The 21,071-nt window shown below is 50.5% G+C and overlaps 1 protein-coding gene across 11 annotated transcripts in view; it reads left to right on the plus strand.

Moving 5' to 3' along the window:
• GREB1 (growth regulating estrogen receptor binding 1) overlaps window positions 1-21,071 on the plus strand; it is a 128,889-nt gene that overhangs the window by 90,055 nt on the left and 17,763 nt on the right. For 9 of the 11 annotated variants that reach the window (XM_042245794.2, XM_060413822.1, XM_027966527.3 and 6 more), the window contains exons 14-23: window positions 518-715; window positions 1,351-1,531; window positions 3,479-3,674; window positions 5,932-6,068; window positions 7,595-7,934; window positions 9,023-9,138; window positions 10,419-10,618; window positions 12,211-12,300; window positions 14,504-15,111; window positions 17,923-18,025. In XM_042245794.2, the coding sequence (XP_042101728.1) occupies window positions 518-715; window positions 1,351-1,531; window positions 3,479-3,674; window positions 5,932-6,068; window positions 7,595-7,934; window positions 9,023-9,138; window positions 10,419-10,618; window positions 12,211-12,300; window positions 14,504-15,111; window positions 17,923-18,025 (2,169 nt within the window). Of the gene's footprint in view, window positions 1-517; window positions 716-1,350; window positions 1,532-3,478; window positions 3,675-5,931; window positions 6,069-7,594; window positions 7,935-9,022; window positions 9,139-10,418; window positions 10,619-12,210; window positions 12,301-14,503; window positions 15,112-17,922; window positions 18,026-21,071 lie in introns of those variants that run through there. The other 2 variants (XM_042245797.2, XM_042245800.2) reach the window with 2 other exon arrangements.

Here is a 21,071-nt window from a genome sequence, read left to right on the forward strand (position 1 = left end):
TGTTTCCCTAGCATCAGAGTAGACCTAATACCTAACTTTCATTTTGGTCTTTAATGAGAACAGTCGTATTTTACCCTGAAAGGTACATCTGTACACTTTCCTTTCTCTGAGTTGATTTCTAGTTTATTAATGCACTGTTGGAATGTTTTATTCATGCTATGTTCCTGAGGGGCTCTGCTGGTCTCCTCCTCTTCCTGAGAACCTGCAGCCTCTTCGGAAGCCCAATCTCGGCATCAGCTTCCCTGGGATCCCGTCCTTGTCCCCTCCAGGTGGAGTAGGTCTCAGCCCCTGAGATCCTCAAGTGCTGTTCATCTTTTAATTTTTAAATCAGGAGTAAGGTGTGACATGACCAGCATGGTGCGTAGCCCAGAGCAGGCACTCAATGAATGCTGGTCTTTTCCGGTTCCCTCATCCCTGTGTGAGCCGGATGGGGCTCTTGCTTGAGTCCCCTGCAGAGTCCAGGCCTGTAGTGGTCTGCTCGCGGTGCACCTCACCCTGACGGGGGCTCTGGTTCCAGGTTACCATCTGGAGCCCCACTGCATCCGGCCCTTCCAGCTGGCTGTGGCCCAGAAGCTCCTCTCGCACGTGTGTTCAATCGCGGATTCCAGCACCCAAAATCTGGACTTGGGATCCTTTGAGAAGGTGGACTTTCTGATTTGTATTCCACCCTCAGAAGTGACTTACCAGCAGACCCTCTTCCACGTGTGGCATTCAGGTATGGGCCCTTTGGGGTTTCCCTGGTGGCTCAGCGGTAAAGAAGCCGCCTGCAATGTAGGGGCCACAGGAGACATGGGTTCGATCCCTGGGTTGGGAAGATCCCCTGGAGGAGGGCATGGCAACCCACTCCAGTATTCTTGCCTGGAGAATCCCATGGACAGAGGAGCCTGGCAGGCTACAGTCTATGGGGTCACAAAGAGTCGGACATGACTGAAGCAACTTAACATGGCATGTCACGGGCCTTTCAGGGAGTGTCTGATGTCTGTCTGGGTGCAGAAGCTCTGATGTACCTACATTCAGATTTGGATTCTAACATCATCTTTGTTCCTGAAGCAGAGGGGATAGTATTAACACCCCCAGCTCATAGCTCATGAAGCTGATGCCCAGCTTGTTCATGATTTTGTAAACTGTTAAAAGCAAGGCATCACTGGAGTATTCCCTCTGTTCCACTCAAGTCAGTGAACTGTATTCTGGTATCTGGCTTCCTGACTCATTCATAACTCCTGCATCCCTATAGCCTCTGGGCCCAGCTTGGAGCCTGCCACATGGGAGATCCTGCTCAAGAGTCTGTTGATGACTCAAAAACCTCACAGCCATGTTTGGAGCTACTGATGTATTTTCACTGTGTTGCAGGGGTTTTGCTGGAGCTGGGCTTGGAGAAGGAGCACGTGACCAGGCAGAGGGTGGAGCAATATGTTCTGAAGCTTGATGCCGAAGCGCAGACGAAGTTCAAGTCCTTCCTGCAAAACTCCTTTCAGAATCCGCACACACTCTTCGTCCTCATCCACGACCACGCCCACTGGGATCTTGTAAGGTTAGACTGGCTGTGGCACAGGGCGGGGCTGGCATTTCCCTTATCTGAATGAAGATGTGTGGATCATGTGGGTTTCCCTGGTGGCACAGTGGTAAAGTATCTGCCTGGCAATGCAGGAGATGTGGGTTTGATCCCTGGGTCAGGAAGATCCCTTGGAGAAGGAAATGGCAATCCACTCCAGTAGTTTTGCCTGGGAAATCCCATGGACAGAGAAGCCTGGCGGGCTACAGTCCATGGGGTTGCAAAGAGTCAGACATGACTGAGCGACTAAGTGTGCGTTCACACAACGTATGGATAATATTTGCGACAGTGGGCGTAAGTGTTAAAAAGATGAATGATGTTGGGGGCTTGGCATTTGCCGGCAGGTGCTGTGGGGCTGTTTTAGACCATAGGGCCAGAAGTTAGCTGAGGGGTCATCTCAGGTGGCCTCTGGTGGTGGTTTAGTCGCTAAATTGTGTCTGACGTTTGCGACCCCATTGACTGTAGCCTGCAAGGCTCCTCTGTCTGTGGGGTTCCCTAGGCAAGAATACTGGAGTGGGTTGCCATTTCCGTCTCCAGGGGATCTTCCCGATCCAGGGATTGAACCTGGGCCTCCTGTATTGCAGTATGGATGCAGTATGGATTCTTTACAACTGAGCTATGAGGGAAGCCCTAAAAGGCCTCTAAAAGGGATCATTATGGAAACTGGAGAAGGTGGGCATCTTGCTCAACATCACAGGCTGGGTTGGGGGGAGAAGGGTGGCAGGGGCAGAACAGTGGGTACAGCACTGGTGCCAGAAAGGGATCCAGATGGGAGGAGCTCTACCCAACCCCTTCCTGACCAAGCCTCACAGCTCTGGACCATGTGGGTCACAGCTGCTGCCCTTCCCAAGCTGATTTCACTTACTCGGCTCAGATGAACGTAAATCTGGATGAATTTCAGATAGTCTCAAGCTTGGAGTCTGGCAGGGTTCCTGGGCGTCTCCGAGAGACTGGGGTTGTGTGTTTAGACACTGCCCCTGACCTGGATGAGGAGGGAGGGAAGATGATGGGTCAGACCTTGGAGGAAAGCTCTGATTTATAGCGGGTGCAGAAGCGCAGGGCTGGCCAGAGCCTTAATGTTCACCCAGGTAAAGGGTGTCCAGTCTAGCACTGGGCGAATTTGAACATTCCGAGTTATATAAAAAGCTATATTGTCCATTTTCTTTTGGTGGGTAGGTTTTTCCGAGTGGTGACCTGCCACCCAAGAGGTGAAGCACTGATTTTTTTTCCCATCCCCCTCAATTTACAGAAGACAACAGTCGGGGCCCCGTCCCACAGAGGAAGGCTAAGAGGTGACTGTCTCCTCCACCTCTGTCCAAAGTGCTTCCTATTCCTGGTCCTATGCTGTAACATTTGGTAGAGAATGCACCATTTTAGGTCCTCTTTGGATCAATTCAAGGTCACAGGACTTTAGAGAAAAGAACTTCAGGAGATGGGTGTACAATCAGGTTGGCCCAGGGGAGAAAGGCGACTCGTTGACGGCTGGGTGAGCATCCCTGTGCTGGAGAAGCGGATGGACTGTGTATTGCGCAAGCGTTCCTCTGGAAACACTGCTCCCCCAGCCAGGCTTTTAACAGGTCATGACTGGGGAGTTCCCGACAAGTACCTGAAGTGTGCTCAGATTTTTTTTCTTTTCTTTTTTGGCCACACCCTATAGCTTGCAAGACCTTAGTTCCCCAACCAGGGATCAAACCCACGCCCTTGGCCTTGAAGGCAAGGAGTTGTAACTACTGTACTGCCCGGAAATCCCACTGGTATTTTTCTTTAAAATTTCATTTTCCTAGTCAAGGGCAGAGTTCTAAGCTTCGGTTGTTGGCAGCACTGGGGGGCTCATTATCAATTGATCCAAATGTTCGATCCTGGTCAGGTGACAGGACGACGCTGGTCGTCCACTTACCATTTCCTCTCCCCCTTTCCCTCCCTCAGTAGCGCTGTTCATAACCTCTACTCCCAAAGTGACCCATCTGTGGGGCTGGTGGACAGATTGCTCAACTGCAAGGAGGTGAAGGAGGCCCCCAACATCGTGACACTCCACGTGACCTCCTTCCCGTACGCGCTGCAGACGCAGCACACCCTCGTCAGCCCCTACAACGAGATCCACTGGCCGGCCTCCTACAGTGACGTGAGTGCCCGGGCGGTTGGGCCTGCTGCACCAGTGACATTGGGCTGGGAGAGGCTCTGTTCAGTAAAGATTTGACTGACGCGCCCAGCTGGGGGTCAGTGGGTTCCAACTCCTTGATTCGTTGATTCTACCCAGGGTCAGAGTTAGCCCTTCTTGGTCTTTGGAAACCTTCCTGTGGTGCACTTCTCGGCTTCTTCCTTAAGAGCTCGTAAGGGAGTCCGCTTGGTTTGCTGTTTCTCTGGTGACTGAAGCTCTCTGAGTGGCTGAAGCTCTCACTCTCCTGGTGTTGGACATCGAGGTTTCCAGGGCTGTGAGGACTTGGGCTCCATATGGGGCGACTCTAAGTTTGTCTAGAAGTGTTCCTATTTTTCCTATCCTTGCCTCCTTCAGCAGTGAGGTTCAAAATCTCCTTTCTCAAAGTGAACACACATCCACAAACCCTAGTGAGTTTTATTTCAGCTTATCATCTGCCATTTTCTCACCAAAATAGAAGACAGCAGTCATTCTTGTAATGTGAAAACTCTGGATATTTGGATTCTGCCTAATTATACAAGCAAGCAGTAGACATCAAGTTCTGGACTTTTTCGAAGCATCTCGGAGTCATCCGAGCAACCTCTAAAGGTGCTGATACTTCGTTTGCAGCCAACTGACTCAGAATCAGAGGCAGAGACAGCAGCTGGGAACTTCCCTGGTGGTCCAGTGGTTAAGAATCTGCCTTGCAATGCAGGGGACAAGAGTTTGATCCCTGGTTGGGGAACTAAGATCTTACATGCCCTAGAGCAACTAAGCTCACACACTGCAATTACCAAGTCTAAGCGCCACAACTGGGGAGTCTGTGCGCCCCAAAGAAAGATCCTGCATGCTGCAATTCACACCTGACAGCAAATATGTACATATGTATACATAGATGGTGACGGCAGTTGTTTTCATGTAGTGCTTACCATGAGCCTGGCAGGCAACGTTCAAAGTGCTTCATCTCATGAACTCGGATAAGACGCAGATGCTACATTGATTTCTGATTTACGAATAGGGAAGATGAGGCAGAGGGGATGGGTTAAGCCACTTACCTAAAGCCATGCATCTAGAAAGTTCTGGAGCCAGACTGGGATATGACCCAGTCTGGCTGACTCCATGGTCCTCATGCTTAAGCCTTGTGCTACCTGAGGGCATAGTTCATGGTAAAGAATCTACCTGTAATGCAGGAGACCCCAGTTTGATTCCTGCGTTGGGAAGAGCCGCTGGAGAAAGGATAGGCTGGCTACCCACTCCAATATTCTTGGGCTTCCCTTGTGGCTCAGCTGGTGAAGAGTCCACCTGCAATGCTGGAGACCTGGACTTGATCCCTGGGTTGGGAAGATCCCCTGGAGAAGGGAAAAGCTGCTCATTCCAGTATTCTAGCCTGGAGAATTTTGTGGACTGTTGCGAAGAGTCGGATATGACTGAGCGACTTTCACTTTCACTTTTGTAGTTTTAGCATCCTTCCCCAACTTCCCTCTTCTCTGAAGTTTGATAAGCTCTGATGTTAGTTTGTGAGGAATTTTATATCAACGTGAGTAAAATTGGTTAGATAAGTGCATTTCTTTCTGCTGATGTAATAGCACCTGAGTGCAAAAATAATTGATTTGCCTATTCCTAAAGCCAGTTAGGAGAAGGCAATGGCAACCCACTCCAGTACTCTTGCCTGGAAAATCCCATGGACGGAGGAGCCTGGTGGGCTGCAGTCCATGGGGTCGTGAAGAGTCAGACACGACTGAGCGACTTCACTTTCACTTTTCACTTTCATGCATTGGAGAAGGAAATGGCAACCCACTCCAGTGTTCTTGCCTGGAGAATCCCAGGGACGGGGGAACCTGGTGGGCTGCCGTCTATGGGGTCGCACAGAGTCAGACGCGACTGAAGTGATTTAGCAGCAGCAGCAAAGCCAATTAAAATTGTTGGAAAGAAGCAGTTTTAACAAAAAAAGTTGTGTGTCTTAAAAAAAAAAGTAAAACAAGGTTGATTTTCTTCTTGGCCAAGGCACTAGCATCAGTTGAATGGAAATATCTTGAGTGATGGGGAGGCACTGGCCTTTATGCATGGAGTGCTCTGTGCTCTAGGTCTGCAGAGGAAAGACATTTATAAAAGGTCACCCAGGGCACTGCAGAGTCAGCTCAGTTTAGAGCAAGATGCTGTTCAGGTCGCCTGTGCCCCCAGCACGTGACATTCACGGTTCCCACAAATGTGTCATTGGCATGACCGAGGTGCGTCTCTGTTTTAGGGTGTGGACTTGTATCCTGAGAACAGGAAGTACTTCGGGCTGTCTGAGTTCATTGAGTCCACGCTCTCAGGACACAGCCTCCCGTTGCTGAGATACGACAGCTCCTTTGAGGCCATGGTCACTGCGCTGGGAAAAAGGTACACCGCTCTCCTGAAGTTCCTAAAACTGCTCAGTAGTCAAGTGCCAGGTGAGGAATGACTGCGCAGCCAGGGCATGTCTGGGGAGCAGGTCACCTGCCTCCCTTCCTGGGTGACTCAAGTCGCTTCAGTGGACTTTAATTTATTCCTTGTTTTGCATATTGGGTGGGTGATATCATGTGAGTGACAATGGATGGAAATATGCTGGAATGTGGGACTGTGTGTCTGAGACTCAAGGGAGGGCAAGAAAATGGGAGGAATTAAGATGCCACAAGGTGTAAAGAGTGGTGATCAGTTGGCTTTGTCTTTATTTCCTTTGTTTATCTACCATGTGCCTGTTTTGTTCCAAGAGCCTTACTTTCATTATCTTATTTAGTCCTCCTGATCTCTCCAAGACAGCTGTTATTATTAGTCACATTTGCAAATAAACTGAGACTCAGGGAGACTCTTTCTCAGGCCATACATCTAGAAAGTGACAGAACTGGGTCTGAACCCAGAATCAGAGTTACCTTTTCAACCCTGTCACAGCATACCTCCGAGGTGGGTATCAACGTTGTCACTTTACAGATGAAGAAACGGAGGCTTAGGGAGATTAAGGGCTGACATCCACACAGTGTGTATGTGGGAAAGGCAGGCCCAGATTTACAGACTGTCTAATAAAAACACTTGGGGCTTCTCAGGTGGCTCAGCAGTAAAGAACCCACCTGCCAATGCAGGAGATGCAGGTTCAATCCTCGGGTCGGAAAGATTCCCTGGAGGAGAACATGGCAACCTGCTCCAGTATTCTTGCCTGGACAGAGGAGCCTGGTGGGCTACGGTCCATCGGGTCCCAAAGAGTCAGACACAAATGAAGTGACTTCACATGTGCATACAATATAAAACAAAGTGAATGGCTCTGCTGCTCACTGTGGGTGTTGAACTGAGCTCTGTTGTCTCTCCTTGTGGCAGCTTGTTTTTCTCACTTGTTGATAAAGGGAGTGAGTTAAATCTGTACTTCCTAAACTATGTTCCAAACTAGGCTGCTGCACACTAATAGCTATTATGCCAAAAGGGGTTCCATGGTCATATGTGTTTGATAAACCTTACATTTACCAAAAGGTTCTTTTTCCCAGTGAGAGTTGTCAGTGCCTTCCATTGCCAGGTGTGCTGTGAATGGGCTAGCGTGTAAGGCATGTCCAGTGTCCTGTGAGATTAGTATTCCCCCGCACTCCCTTTGGGAAACTATCTTTCAGCTCTGATGCAGATGGATTTCATCAGACCAGGTGGATTGTCAGCTGAGCTCCTGTAGCCTCGCCAAGGGAAGATCTCCTCCAAGATGTCACACTGAGGCTGTGTGAACTGACCTTTGTCCTGCCTCTGCTTCTCTGTTCAGTTCCCCAGCTCCTCCTGCAGCAAGCATGCCCTCTGCCCTGGATGGCAGATGTCTGGTTACCGGTTGGCCCTGGAGAGCCTTGCTCTCCCAGAGCACTTGGGCATCCTTGGAGTCACAGCCCCGGGTCACGGCGTGGTCTCTCTGTTCCTTGCAGGTTCCCCCGCCTGCACAGCGCGGTGATCAGGACCTTTGTTCTCGTGCAGCACTACGCGGCCGCCATGATGGCTGTGAGTGGCCTCTCGCAGATGAAGAACTACACGTCTGTGGAGACGCTGGAGATCACGCAGAACCTCATCAACTCCCCGAAGCAGTGCCCCTGCGGCCACGGGCTCATGGTCCTGCTGCGGGTGCCCTGCTCCCCACTGGCGGCCGTGGCCTATGAGCGGCTGGCCCACGTGCGGGCACGGCTGGCCCTGGAGGAGCACTTTGAGATCATCCTGGGGAACCCCGCCTCGGGCATCACCATTGGGAAGCACTTCCTGAAGCAGCTTAAGGTGGGGACAGACGGGGACAGACTCCTAGGAGGACGGGTGGGCGGAGATGATGACCAGGGGGAGGGGATAGACACCTGGGAGGGCTGGCAGGACGACCAGGGGGCGGGGAGCAGAGTGGAAGGGGTGGACCGGTGATGAACTTTCTGTCTCTTCCAACGGGGCCTCTGCACACTCGGCCACCCCTCCAGGCTCCTCTCTTAACCACATCCCTACCTGCATCTTTCAGTCCAGCTTTACCACGTTATTTATAAAAACTAAACCCTCCCCAACACCCTGTCTTGCTCTTTCAAAGTTCTGGGCCATGGCACGATTTTCTTTCTTTCCAGGGGTTCATTTCTTCTCCTCTTTTGTTTAGCTAATACAACTTGCCCTCCACCCCCAACCTGGCACAGGTTCTGTTTTCCCTGCCTGTTATCTGGCTTCTCCCCCAGCAAACGAGCACAGTGCCTGGCTCATAGACCTCGCTCTCCGCTAGACCTCCAGGTGACAGATGATATGAAAGGCTTAGGGCAAGAATATTGAGCAATTGGAAAGGAATTGTGAGGGCGCAGCTCCACAATGGGGAGAGCATGGTACAAAATGTTAGACAGTTGAGGATGTACAATATGAAGTGGAGTGTTAGTCACTCAGTTGTCTGCAACTGTTTGCAACCCCATAGACTATAGCCCACCAGGCTCCTCTGTTCATGGAGTTCTCCAGGCAAGAATACTGCAGTGGGTAGCCATTCCCTCACTGCAGGGGATCTTCCTGTCCCAGAGATCAAACCAGATCTCCTGCATTGCAGGCAGATTCTTTATCATCTGAGCCCCCAAGGAAGGCCTGAGGATGTATACTTTCTAGCAAAGATTAAGGCAGTCAGTTGACAGATTATTTCTTGAATGGCTCACGAGTGCCAGGCAGTGTTCTACGTGGCTGGGAATCCAGTGGTGAAGCTGACGGGGTGCTTATTTGCAGTATAAATTTGATAAGGCTCAGACGAGGCATTGCAAAGGCTCTAAATCAGCAGGAGGACATCAGGGTTCCCTTAGCGTTGGGCTAGTCAGGAAGGGTGGCATCCCACAGCCGTCTCCCTCTATAATTATCTGCAGGTGTGGCAGAACATAGAGGATGCGGAGTGGCGGCCTCAGACGTACTTGGAGTTGGAGGGCCTGCCTTGCATCCTGATCTTCAGTGGGATGGATCCACATGGGGAGTCCTTACCAAGGTGAGTGCGTTGGGGGGCTGCGCTCCTGGGGGTCTGTGAGGAGCCAGCCGCCCAGGCAACCCTGGGGGCTTTACCAGGTCAGGCTTCCCCTCCAAGACTCTCAGTGGTACACTCACATCATAGTCATCAGCGGCTTGTATCTTTGTGGTGACAGTTTTCCAGCAAATGGCAGTGAAAGGTGTCTGGGCCTGGGCAGCTTTGCCCAGTTCTCAGACAGGAACCCCTTGGACTCAGGGGGGTGGGTGTGGGGACTGCTGCTGGGCTCCATGGGTGGAGGCCTTGGGGCCGATGAGGAAACTGAGGCTCCTAGAGATTAAGCTGGTATGGTGGGTGCTGGACTCAGTGCTGCCTGGCTTCTTTCCGCTGGGCCACACCACACTTAGAGAAGGGCCGCTTCGCATCGTGTACTCACGGGCCAGCTAAAAGCGGCTCCAAACTGTTCGACCTTGCTTGTTGCTGTGTCATGGATCAAGTCTTTCAGTCCTCAGCTCCATCAGACTAAGACAATGCCTTTATCTTAAATTTGAGTGAGCTTTACTGAACTCCTTTTTGTATCAGGCACTGTGCTGGACTTTCGATCTAGCATTTGCCTCTTGCAAAGTTAGTATTACAACCCTGTTTTATAGGTGAGTGAATGAAAGGCCATTTTCCTGAGGTCACAGGAGCAGTAGTTACAGAGCCTGACTGCAGCCCCACCCACCTCTCTCTAAGCCCTTTGCTGTTCCCCCGAGCCCTGCCCTGCCCATCCTATGTGTCCACCCCTCCACATATGTCACGACTCATTGGAGTACCTTCCCAGACAGACTCTGGTTTCCAATGTGTCAGTGACTTGATAGCCATCCTCTCCCTTGCACGAGACATGGTCCTGGACACATTTTAAATGTTGTTGGAATAATCAGGTGTCTACTTACTGCATATATCCCTCGTAACAGTACACTTAAGTGGTTATTAATATTCATTCATATCCTTCAAATGAAAAAAATCTGAGCCTCCCGAGAAGTTGCCCACCTTGTCTAAGGTCCTGTTGCCACGAAGAGGCAGGGCTGGAACTCAAGCCTCGTTCTCATCTGACCAGAAAGTCAGTGTTCTTTTGATTCCAGGCAGCACAGGGCTAAGTACCCAGTGGACTTTGGTGCTCAGGGCTCACAGTGCGCTGTCTGCATTTCCATTGGCGTGAGTCCTGGGGGCCTACTGAGGCAGGCAGGGTGCTGGTCCCCGGCACGCAGCGGTGCCTCCTGGTAGAAAGCTCTCGATAGATCCCTTCTTCCGCCTCCTCCCAGGTCCCTGCGGTACTGTGACCTGCGGCTCATAAACTCCTCCTGCCTGGTGCGGACGGCCCTGGAGCAGGAGCTGGGCCTGGCCGCGTACTTCGTGAGCAGTGAGCCTCCCCTGGAAAAGGGCGCCCGGACCGAGGCTTTGGAGAGCGATGCAGAGAAGCTGAGCAGCACAGACAATGAGGACGAGGAGCTGGTGACGGAAGGTGGGGAGGCCAGTCCAGGCTCCTATCCCCACTCAGGGTGGTCCTTGGCCTGTCTGCTGGTCAGCAGCTCCCAATGAGAACCATCTAGATAACATCTTTTGGGAAAATCCTTCAGTAATTTCATATTTTGCTTCACCTCCCCCTATTTTTGGAGAAGGAAATGGCAACTTGCTCCAGTATTCTTGCCCCGTGGACAGAGAAGCCTGGCGGGCTACAGTCTGTGGAGCTGCAAAAGTCAGACTCGACTTAGCCACTAAAGCACCCACCACCACCCATCATTTTTGGTGTTGTGAGAATATGGAAATCCCATCAAGTTCTTTGAAGCTCTAAGATTCTTAAAAAGTAGGAAGAAAAACGGAGATTTCCTAGGGTTTCAGTTCGTGCCTTGCTTGAATTGCTGGTGGAATTACTGGCTGGTTTAAGATTCACTCGCTTATGTCTTCTATGTGAATTCACAGGAGGTGTCCATTATTGGGATTTATGGAAACAGGCCAATTTTGTCTGCAGACATAAGAGTTTGACACCATGTGTTTTAATAGGGCACATAAATCAGGGCAGTGCAAAGCATCTGGCTGTCGTCAACAGGACAGGGAGAAAAAAATTGAAAGCTGCTGCCGTGAAAGTACAGGGCATTTGTGGGGTTTGGTGTAGTGGAGAGTGAGACCGAAGGAGAGCCCGCAGACCAGAACGCCTCTTCCCTGCCCATCCTCCGACTCTGGTTGTGTGCATTTGGACAGGTCACGTCACCTCTTCTAGCCTCAGATGATACATCCGTAAAATGGGGAGGAAAGACCCTCCTGGTGCTGTAGAAGCTTTTCACAGGTGTGGGTGGGACCCTGACATGAAATTGCCCATGGAGTGAATCCACACTCTTGGCATCTCCCGACCCACCTTTCCACTTTGCACCTCTTGGCTTCTGGCCCCCATGCTGTCCCTTGAGCTTTGGCCACACTCATCTCATGGTTGTGCCCTGCTCTGTCACCTCTGGGCCACACAGTTGCTCTCACAGCCACTTGAGTTCCCTCTGCCCCATGCTTCACCTGGAAACCCAAGCTTGCTGTTCAGAACCGGGGTCAGGGTCACCTCTACCAGGACATCTCCCCTCTCCTGCTTTCTCCTGCTGGGTGGGTGCCTGGCTCCTGGGTCCCAGGTCTGCCCTGTCTGCCCTCCTTACTCTAGCCTATAGCCAAGACCCCTGGGCAGGAGCCCCACTAACCTGCCAGTGCTTCACTGACCTGCCCTGCACCGTACACCTGTCTCCTTAGCGCTCCCTCAGAGGAGGGGGCCTGGGGATGTGGATGGATGGGTGGATGGGCTGATGGAGGAATGGATGGATGGGCTGATGGAGGAATGGATGGATGGGTGGATAGAAGGATGGATGGGTGGGTGGATGGAGGAATGTATGGGCAGAAGAATGGATGGGTGGATGGATGGATGGGTGGGTGGATGAAGGGATGGATGGGTGGATGGAGGGCTGGTGGGATGGTTGGATGAGAGATGCTGTATGTGAATGCACTTTATAAACTGAAGTGCTAGGGTAACAGATGGTACCACGATTACTAGGCCTCTTCAGTGTGTGTGTTTTGAAACAGGCTCCACATCAGAGAAGCGGAGCCCCGTGAAGAGAGAACGATCCCGCTCCCACGACTCCGCGTCTTCATCCCTCTCCTCTAAGGCATCCAGTAAGTCTCCAGGGGATAAGGATCCCTCAGTTGGACTGTTTCGGTTTTCTGAGACTTCAGAGACTGAAAAGAGATTCTTTTCAACTAGAACTGGAAAGAGAAGGGGTCTGTGATGAACTGGCCTTTCTAGAGAGTAGGGGCATCTTTCTGGGCCAGGGGTGGGGGTGATTCTGGAATTACGAGGGGTTTGTGCTGTGGTGGCTACTGTCCTGGGAAGAAGCCCGTGCTGAGTGGTGTCAGAGGGCCACCCCTCGGTGCACTGCAGGCAGCTGTTGGTTTGGGGAATCAGGGCAAGGAGCTGGGTGAGTGTTGCTGTCGAGTCTGAGGGCCAAGAAGCAGACACAGAAGGCTTCACTGGGGGAGAAGCAGCAAAATTTATCAAGTGTCCACTGACCCCTGGACCCAACCACACTTGGGCGGAGGAGTGGGGAATATGGGTCCTGGGGGTCGCCTCGGCCTCAGGGGAGCAGTCCGGGGCAGCATGCGTGAGACAGATCACATGTCCTCCCACCACAAGCGTTTATGGAGAACCTGCTCTCTACCTGGCTCGGGGCACTGAGGGACCCATTAGATACACACCTGCTCGCAAGGAATTCATGGTTCCTTTGGACCAGGCTGTGTTGCAGTAGGGGCTGCTGTGTATTTTCTGCACACAGATTCACACTATGAGATATTATGCATATGTATAGGAAGAAGTTTGTCCCAAGTGCGGCAGATTTAGGGGTAGGGGGTGGTCCCTGCAGGTTTCAGACAGCAGCTGGCCTTTGGGCTTTGAAGGTAGAGGAGGTCCTGGGGTTTGAAGGTGTGTACGGTGCTTGGGTGCAGTGAGTGGTCCTGGGGTGACAGCTTAGGGTCATGGCGTGGCTGCAAAGGTCAGAGCACACTAGGGGGTTTGGCCTGGGGTCTTCTTTGATTTCTTCTCTTCCATCTCCTCACCAGCCCATGGATAACAGTGGGTCAAGCGGTGAGGATCTCCCTTACAGATGTGCACAGAAGGAGTCAAAAGAGGCCTCCCAACAGGGGCATGGACTCTGTGATGGAAGGAAGGTCTGATGTATAGGCTCGAGTCAGTCAGAAAAGCCAAATGCTACAGCTTTTTCTTATCCTTCTGCCCCAAACAACAGAGGGACCCAGGGCACCAGGGAAACCTGAGGAGTGGATGCTCCAGGCCATTAGAATAGAGAGGTGTGGTGCTTTGTTCTTCCCTGATCCTGGGCTGACAGCTTTCTAGAAGGTTCTGGAACCTGCTGGTCTGTGCAGTGTTGTCAGGCAGATTAGAATGTCCAGGCTGCTGGCCAGCCTCCCTGTCCTATGAGGGGACTTTCTCAGAATTCCTCAGAGGACCCTGAGACCTTAGGGAGTCTCTGATGAGATGCTTCTTGCGGCCTTGGGTACAACCCCCGTGTTTCAGAGATGGGGAAAGCTCCACCTTTCAGGAGGTCCAGGGTGAGAGTGGCGCTCGTGGTAAAGAACTACCTGCCAATGCAGGAGATTAGACAAGGGTTCAGTCCCTGCGTCAGGAAGATCCCCTGGAGGAGGGCATGGCAACCCACTCCAGTATTCTTGCCTGGAGAATCCCATCACCAGAGGAGCCTGGTGGGCTATGGTCCATAGGATCACAAAGAGTTGGATATGACTGAAGTGAATTAGCATGCACAGGGTGATATAAAAGACGGACCAGGGTGCCGCTCCTGGGTGCCAGGAACCCACACTCACCTTGGCCTGCAACGTGGTCCACCAGTGGGGGAGGGCAAAAGAAACACTGCGTTTGGGTAGCTGCTGTGGGTGCTGCATTTTCTCTCTTGAATTCTTCTGGAAGCTAAAGAGTTGAGCCTTTTCAGTCCTGTGAGTTTTGCTGAATCAGAAGCACTGCTCTGCTGTGCAAAGGGGAGACCTGAGCTCTGGGGCCCACCTGCAACAAAGCAGGAGGTGGGCTGAGTGCTAACGGTGAGGGTCTGGGACAGATGGGGCTGAGGGTGCAGAGGCTTGAAGGGGCACGTGGGGCCAGGGGAGCGGTGCTGGCTCTCTCCCCGCAGCACCTCTGGGCTTTGTCAGAAAGACAAAAAGTCCATATTTAACCAGAAGGGGAATTGCCTTGACAGAAATTCCCATCATTGCAGGTAAAGGGAGTCAGTGGTGCAGAAGCAGGAGCTGGGGATGGGGGGTGGATCCCAGGCCCTGACTGACAGGCGTCTCTCTGCAGGCTCAGCACCGTGCGGCGAGTCCTCGGCTGGACCCTCACAGGGGGAGCGGGCCCAGTCCCCACTGCCCTGCGGCCCCTCGGAGGAGGCCAGGGCCCCTGGAGAGAGACAGAGGCTCCGGGCAGCAGGGGGGCCACCGTCAGTCATCAGCAGGCACAGCCCGGGGCTGACCCCACAGCTGGATCCCAGCCTCAAGAGCAGCCAGCGGGGCATCCAGGTGTCGGCCCTGTCGGCATCCTCCTCGGGCTCGGCCTCCTCACCGGCACTGCCCGCTGCCGGCCCGCTCGTCCTGCAGGCCTCCCAGTGCTCCATGACCAAGGCCTGCCGGCAGCCGCCCGTGGTCTTCCTGCCCAAGCTGGTGTATGACATGGTCACGTCCACGGATGGCAGTGGCCTGCCCAAGGCCGCCTCGCTCCTGCCCTCGCACTCGGTCATGTGGGCCAGCTCCTTCCGGCCCTTGCTCAGCAAGACCATGACGTCCACGGAGCAGTCACTCTACTACCGCCAGTGGACGGTGCCCCGGCCCGGCCACATGGACTATGGCAACCGAGCCGAGGGCCGCATGGACGGCTTCCACCCGCGCCGACTCCTGCTCAGCGGGCCCCCCCAGGTGGGTGCTGCCCCGTGTGTCTGGGCTCCGCGGGGGTTGGCGGGGGCTTGTGTGCCCACCCAGAGGCTGGTTTGGGGCTGAGAACATCTCAGAGCATCCCTTATTCACATTGGCCATCCCCCAGGCGGCGTCTCTTGTGGCCCTAAGGGGGCGGGTAGAGGGACCCCAGTTTCCTCCTTTGAGTGATGTGGGGCTGGAGAGGTTCTCTGCGGGTCCTTCTTGCTCATTCAGATTATGGTTCTGCCTTTCCCACGTTACTCCATTTGGTCCTCACAGCCAGTCAGGGCGGTTCCCCCTCACTTTGACAATGGAAGCTGACCCCTGTTTCTGTCCTGCAAGATTTTGGTGAAACAGAAAAGGGAGGCAGGAGGCCTGTCTCCATCCCCCAGCTCATTGTATTTTTCTGACAATGAAAGACAGTTTCACCTGTCATCATTTCAGGAACCTGGGTGTGAATGTCAGGGGTTGCGAACCTGAGATGAGGATGCATGAGGTTCATATGGGGTCTCGGGAGAGGGGCTCAGCCACACAGAGCCGGGGTGCAGGGTGGGCCTTGCAGGGAACTGCCTGGGGCTGGATTCAAACTAAAACATCACCTTCCTCCCTGGGCCAGTTCCAGCTCTCTCTTTGCCTCAGTGTCCTCATCTGAGGATGAGGAAGCTAATAGCTGTGTCACAAGAACAGGAGCTTTAGACAAGAGAGTAATGGTAGGCCACCTGGAACATGTCAGTCTGACCTCTAGAAAGCACTGTGATTGTCCCCGTCATCATCACTGTCCCCGTTCAAGACACGTTTCCTTTTCACTCACATGTTCGTTTCTTTGTCTGGTACCTACCCCAAGAAACACAGACCCACAAAAATATGTATAAAAGTGCTCGTTTTTGTGTTATGTAATTTTCAGTAGTTAAAAAACAAACTGGAAACACCGTGAGTTCTGTTGGTCAAATTTGATTGAATGTACTTGGGCACAGGGATATCATGCAGTTCAGCCACAGAAAATTTGAGCTAGATCTTTATAAACTGACGCTGAAAGTTCTCTAAGATATCTCCATTTTAAAGATCAAGTTGCAGAATAATATATACATAGGGTCATATTGGAGAAGGCAATGGCACCCCACTCCAGTACTCTTGCCTGAAAAATCCCATGGACGGAGGAGCCTGGTAGGCTGCAGTCCACGTGGTCGCTAAGAGTCAGACACGACTGTGCGACTTCACTTTCATTTTTTACTTTCATGCATTGGAGAAGGAAATGGCAACCTACTCCAGTGTTCTTGCCTGGAGAATCCAGGGACAGGGGAGCCTGGTGGGCTGCCGTCTATGGGGTCGCACAGAGTCGGACACGACCAAAGTGACTTAGCAGCAGCAGGGTCGTATCAATTACACAGAAAATGTATGTGTCTGCATGTGTGAAAATATCTTCAAAAATCGCTGACAGGAGAGCTGTCAGGGAAGGGGGCCGGAATCTGTGACTATTCTACTTTATTATTGGGCTTCCCCTGATGGCTCAGATGGTAAAGAGTCTGCCTGCCATGTGGGAGACCTGAGTTCGATCCCTGGATTGGGAAGATGCCCTGGAGAAGAAAATGGCAGCCCACTCCAATATTCTTGCCTAGAAAATCTCATGGATGAAGGAGCCTGGCAAGCTACAGTCTGTAAGGTTGCAAAGAGTCAGACATGACTGAGCAACATCACTACTTTTTTACTGAACTGTATTTCTTGCACTTTTAGATAAGCATATTAGAACTTTGTGTAATTTTTTAAAAAGGGGAAATAAAATGTTTTTTATAAAGGAATCCTGGTTTTTCCATACCCTCATCTTACTGAATGTTATCAATCTTTAAAATTTTTGCATTTTTGATAGGGGAAAATTATTTTGTATATCATAGTTTTATTAGTAAAGGTGAATATATTTTAATATCTTTGTTGGTCACTGGTATTTATTTTACAAGACTTTCCGGTTTTGTCTCTCTTATTTATTTTTCCTTTAGTCCATTTGACTTTTTTTCTTTTGCTTTGTTCTTTTAGAGTGTAAATTTAATCCTTTGTGAATTATACGCATTGCAAATATTTTCTCTGAAGGTCCCCCTGGTTGTGTTTCATATTTTCGTTTTGGAAGTTAGTTATTTCCACTCATCAGCATCTATTGAATCCTTCCTATGAACCAGGCATTAAGCTGAGAACTTGGAGAGCACATTCTTAGGATGCCAAGGTGGGCAGGAGAGAAGGCTAACCCCCAGGTCCCCTTGTAGCCAGTTGTGACGTCAGTGCAGTAAGACCAATAGTATACTGGCCTAGCGCTGGCTTGATGGGGGTGGGGACCCATCAATACAAGAACAGAAGGAAGTCCTGAACTTAGGAGAAGAGAGGTGTGATGCAACCTTTCCCATCTCTCACAATGAATTTTGTTATCCCGCTAGATACATCCATTAATTAATATAAAATCACAATTTACAATTGAGCAAGACTTTTAAGGCATTATTAAAATGTCAGTTCATTTTTTTTTCTAATGCAACATTTTATTCAGCTTGGTCTAACAGCTTAAACAGTGTGGCCAATTAAAATCTGGAAAGACATTTGCAATGATTGATAAGCAGGTGGGTCTCCTGCCCATGGGAGTTCGTCTGTCTGCCTGTGGCATGTTTCTTCAGGCCACATTTTCCCTCAAAGGTCTTTGCATCCCCCCAGCCCTCATTTTAATTGGGTGAAATGGTTAAGATTGGTGGATGAGTGGAGGCAAGTCAGGTGCTCAGCCAGCGCCTGCCCTAGGCATGGACGTACTGATGCTCGGCTCCCACTTCGCTGTCCCTGCAGATCGGGAAGACGGGTGCCTACCTGCAGTTCCTCAGCATTTTGTCCAGAATGCTCATTCGGCTGACGGAAGTGGATGTTTACGATGAGGAAGAGATCAACATCAGTGAGTTCCCTGTTGATGACCCTGGGGACTGGAATAATCTCCATCAGTTTCTCAAGGGACCTTGCTGTGTCTTTCACTTTTAAGATGGAATTCTCAGGTTAACGATCTGACCCTCCCAAGGGCTTTGGACGGTTTTCATCTTCCCCTTGTAGTCATTTTGCTCAATCCTAGAGTAGAGCCTGGGAGGCCTTGGGGAAGATAAAATGACAATACTAAAAATAACCGCTCTTTACTGAGTACCTGCCAAATGTCAACCACTGTGCCAGATACTTTACAGAAATTACCACATTCACTTCCTCTACCACGCTGAGAGACAGATATTGTTAATCCATTTTTCTGCTAAGTAACATGTTCAGGAGCCAGCTCAGGGGTAGCAGAACTGGAACCATATTAGATTTGGTTGCTGCCTCTAGGGAGTTTCCCAGGTGGCTCAGTGAGTCAAGAATCCACCTGCCAGTGCTGGAGACACGGGTTCAATCTCTGGGTTGGAAAGATCCCCTGGAGTAGGAAGTGGCAACCTACTCTGTTAGTCTTGCCTGGAGAATCCTATGGACAGAGGAGCCTGGTGGGCTGCAATCCATGGGGTCTCAGAGCTGGACACGACTGAAGCAACTGGGCATGCGTGCATGCTGCCTCTAGAAAGTGGAAGTGTCCATCAGACGAGAATTCCCTTTCAGACTGCAGAGCACATAGGTCAGCATCATGGGGCAAAATGAAAAATACATGATATGTGGGGAATAGGCTTTTCTCCTCATTCCCAGAGTGGAGTTTATCCTGATTAAGGGAAGACTGTCTTTGAACATGTTTCATGCTCAAAGCACCTCCTCCATTTCCTCTTCTTGCGCCACTCCGGTGGCTCTGAAACAGCCTACTGAATGAATCTGTTGGGAATGAGGATTCGTGTAAGGAGTATGTATTATAGAGAAGGGGCCCCAGGAGGCTGCACTGGCATCTAAGAGCACTTCTATTGTGTATGTTTAAGGTGCACAACTGGATGATTTGATACACACTGTGGAATAGTCACCGCAGTCACCTCACATAGTGACCATGTTCATTGCAGCATCACTCACAATAACCAAAGTGTAACAACAACTGTATGGTGTCAGCAGTTGAGTGGATAAAGAAGGGGTATATACGTGCAATGTAGTCAGCCTTGACAAAGAAGGAAGTCCTGCCCTTTGCACACAGAGAACTTCTTTACATACTCTTAACTATGTTTGCATTTTGACTGGGAGAAAATTTAGAACCCAGGAAGCCCGTCTAGCCCTTGATCTTTCCTTTGAAGGAAAAAGGAACCGTATCTACACTCATCTGCACTCTGAGTTTTCCACCGTTTCCCCCACAGTTTGGAACTGTATTGCAGATGAAAGTCAGTGAGTCTGCTGAGTTTCTGTCTCACATTTTGTTGGATATACTCGTGATAAAGAGGATTTGCCTGAACTGTGTTAAAGTTCACAGCCTTATTTTCTCAATGACCCTCCTATTGCTTTGGGTTTCTCTTTGGCAAAATATGCATAATTTCCCTTTAACAGGATGTTGTGAAGATTAAATGATATGAAGCACTGAGCATCTATTACATACATAATAAGCATTCCTCTACCTCTTCTTGTTTTACTCTTATGGGCATTTAGGATATATATATATGAGCTTCCCTGGTGGCTCAGATGGTAAAGCGTCTGCCTGCAATGCAGGCAGACCCGGGTTCGATTGCTGGGTTGGGAAGATCTCCTGGAGAAGGAAATGGCAACCCACTCCAGTATTCTTGCCTGGAGAACCCCACGGACGGAGGAGCATGGTAGGCTACAGTCCATAGAGTTGCAAAGAGTTGGACACAACTGAGTGACTTCACATATATATATATATATATATATATATATATATGGACACATCTAGCTATATGGACATAGTGTTACATATCAATTCAGTTTAGTCGCTTGGTTGTGTCCAACTCTTTGTGACCCCATGAACCTCAGCAGGCCAGGCTTCCCTGTCCATCACCAACTCCTGGAGTTTACCCAAATTGATGTCCATTGAGTCAGTGATGCCATCCAACCATCCCATCCTCTGTTGTCCCCTTCTCCTCCTGCCCCCAATCCTTCCCCACATCAGGGTCTTTTCAAATGAGTCAGCTCTTCACATCAGGGGGCCAAAGTATTGGAGTTTCAACTTCAACATCAGTCCTTCCAATGAACACCCAGGACTGATCTCCTTTAGGACGGACTGGTTGGATCTCCTTGGAGTCCAAGGGACTCTCAAGAATCTTCTCCAACACCACAGTTCAAAAGCATCAGTTCCTCAGTGCTCGGCTTTCTTTATAGTCCAACTCTCACATCCATAGATGACTACGGGAAAAACCATAGCCTTAATTAGATGGACCTTTGTTGACAAAGTAATGTCTGTGCTTTTTAATTTGCTGTCTAGGTTGGTCATAACTTTCCTTCCAAAGAGTAAGTGTCTTTTAATTTCATGGCTGCAATCACCATCTGCAGTGATTTTTGAGCCCAAGAAAATAAAGTCAGCCACTGTTTCCACTGTTTCCCCATCTATTTGCCATGAAGTGACAGGACTGAATGCCATGATCTTAGTTTTCTGAATGTTGAGTTTAAGCCAACTTTTCCACTCTCATATTTCACTTTCATCAAAAGGCTCTTTAGTTGTTCTTCACTTCCTGCCATAAGGGTGGTGTCATCTGCATATCTGAGGTTATTGATATTTCTCCCGGCAATCTTGATTCCAGATTGTGCTTCTTCCAGCCCAGCGTTTCTCATGATGTACTCTGCATATAAGTTAAATAAGCAGGGTGACAATATACAGCCTTGACGTACTCCTTTTCCTATATGGAACCAGTCTGTTCTATGCCCAGATCTAACTGTTGCTTCCTGACCTGCACACAGGTTTCTCAAGAGGCAGGTCAGGTGGTACTCCCATCCCTTTCAGAATTTCCCACAGTTTATTGTGATCCACACAGTCAAAGGCTTTGGCATAGTCAATAAAGCAGAAATAGACGTTTTTCTGGAACTCTCTTGCTTTTTCCATGATCCAGTGG

Source organism: Ovis aries, chromosome 3, assembly GCF_016772045.2.
Source record: "Ovis aries strain OAR_USU_Benz2616 breed Rambouillet chromosome 3, ARS-UI_Ramb_v3.0, whole genome shotgun sequence".
Classification (NCBI taxonomy): domain Eukaryota; kingdom Metazoa; phylum Chordata; class Mammalia; order Artiodactyla; family Bovidae; genus Ovis; species Ovis aries.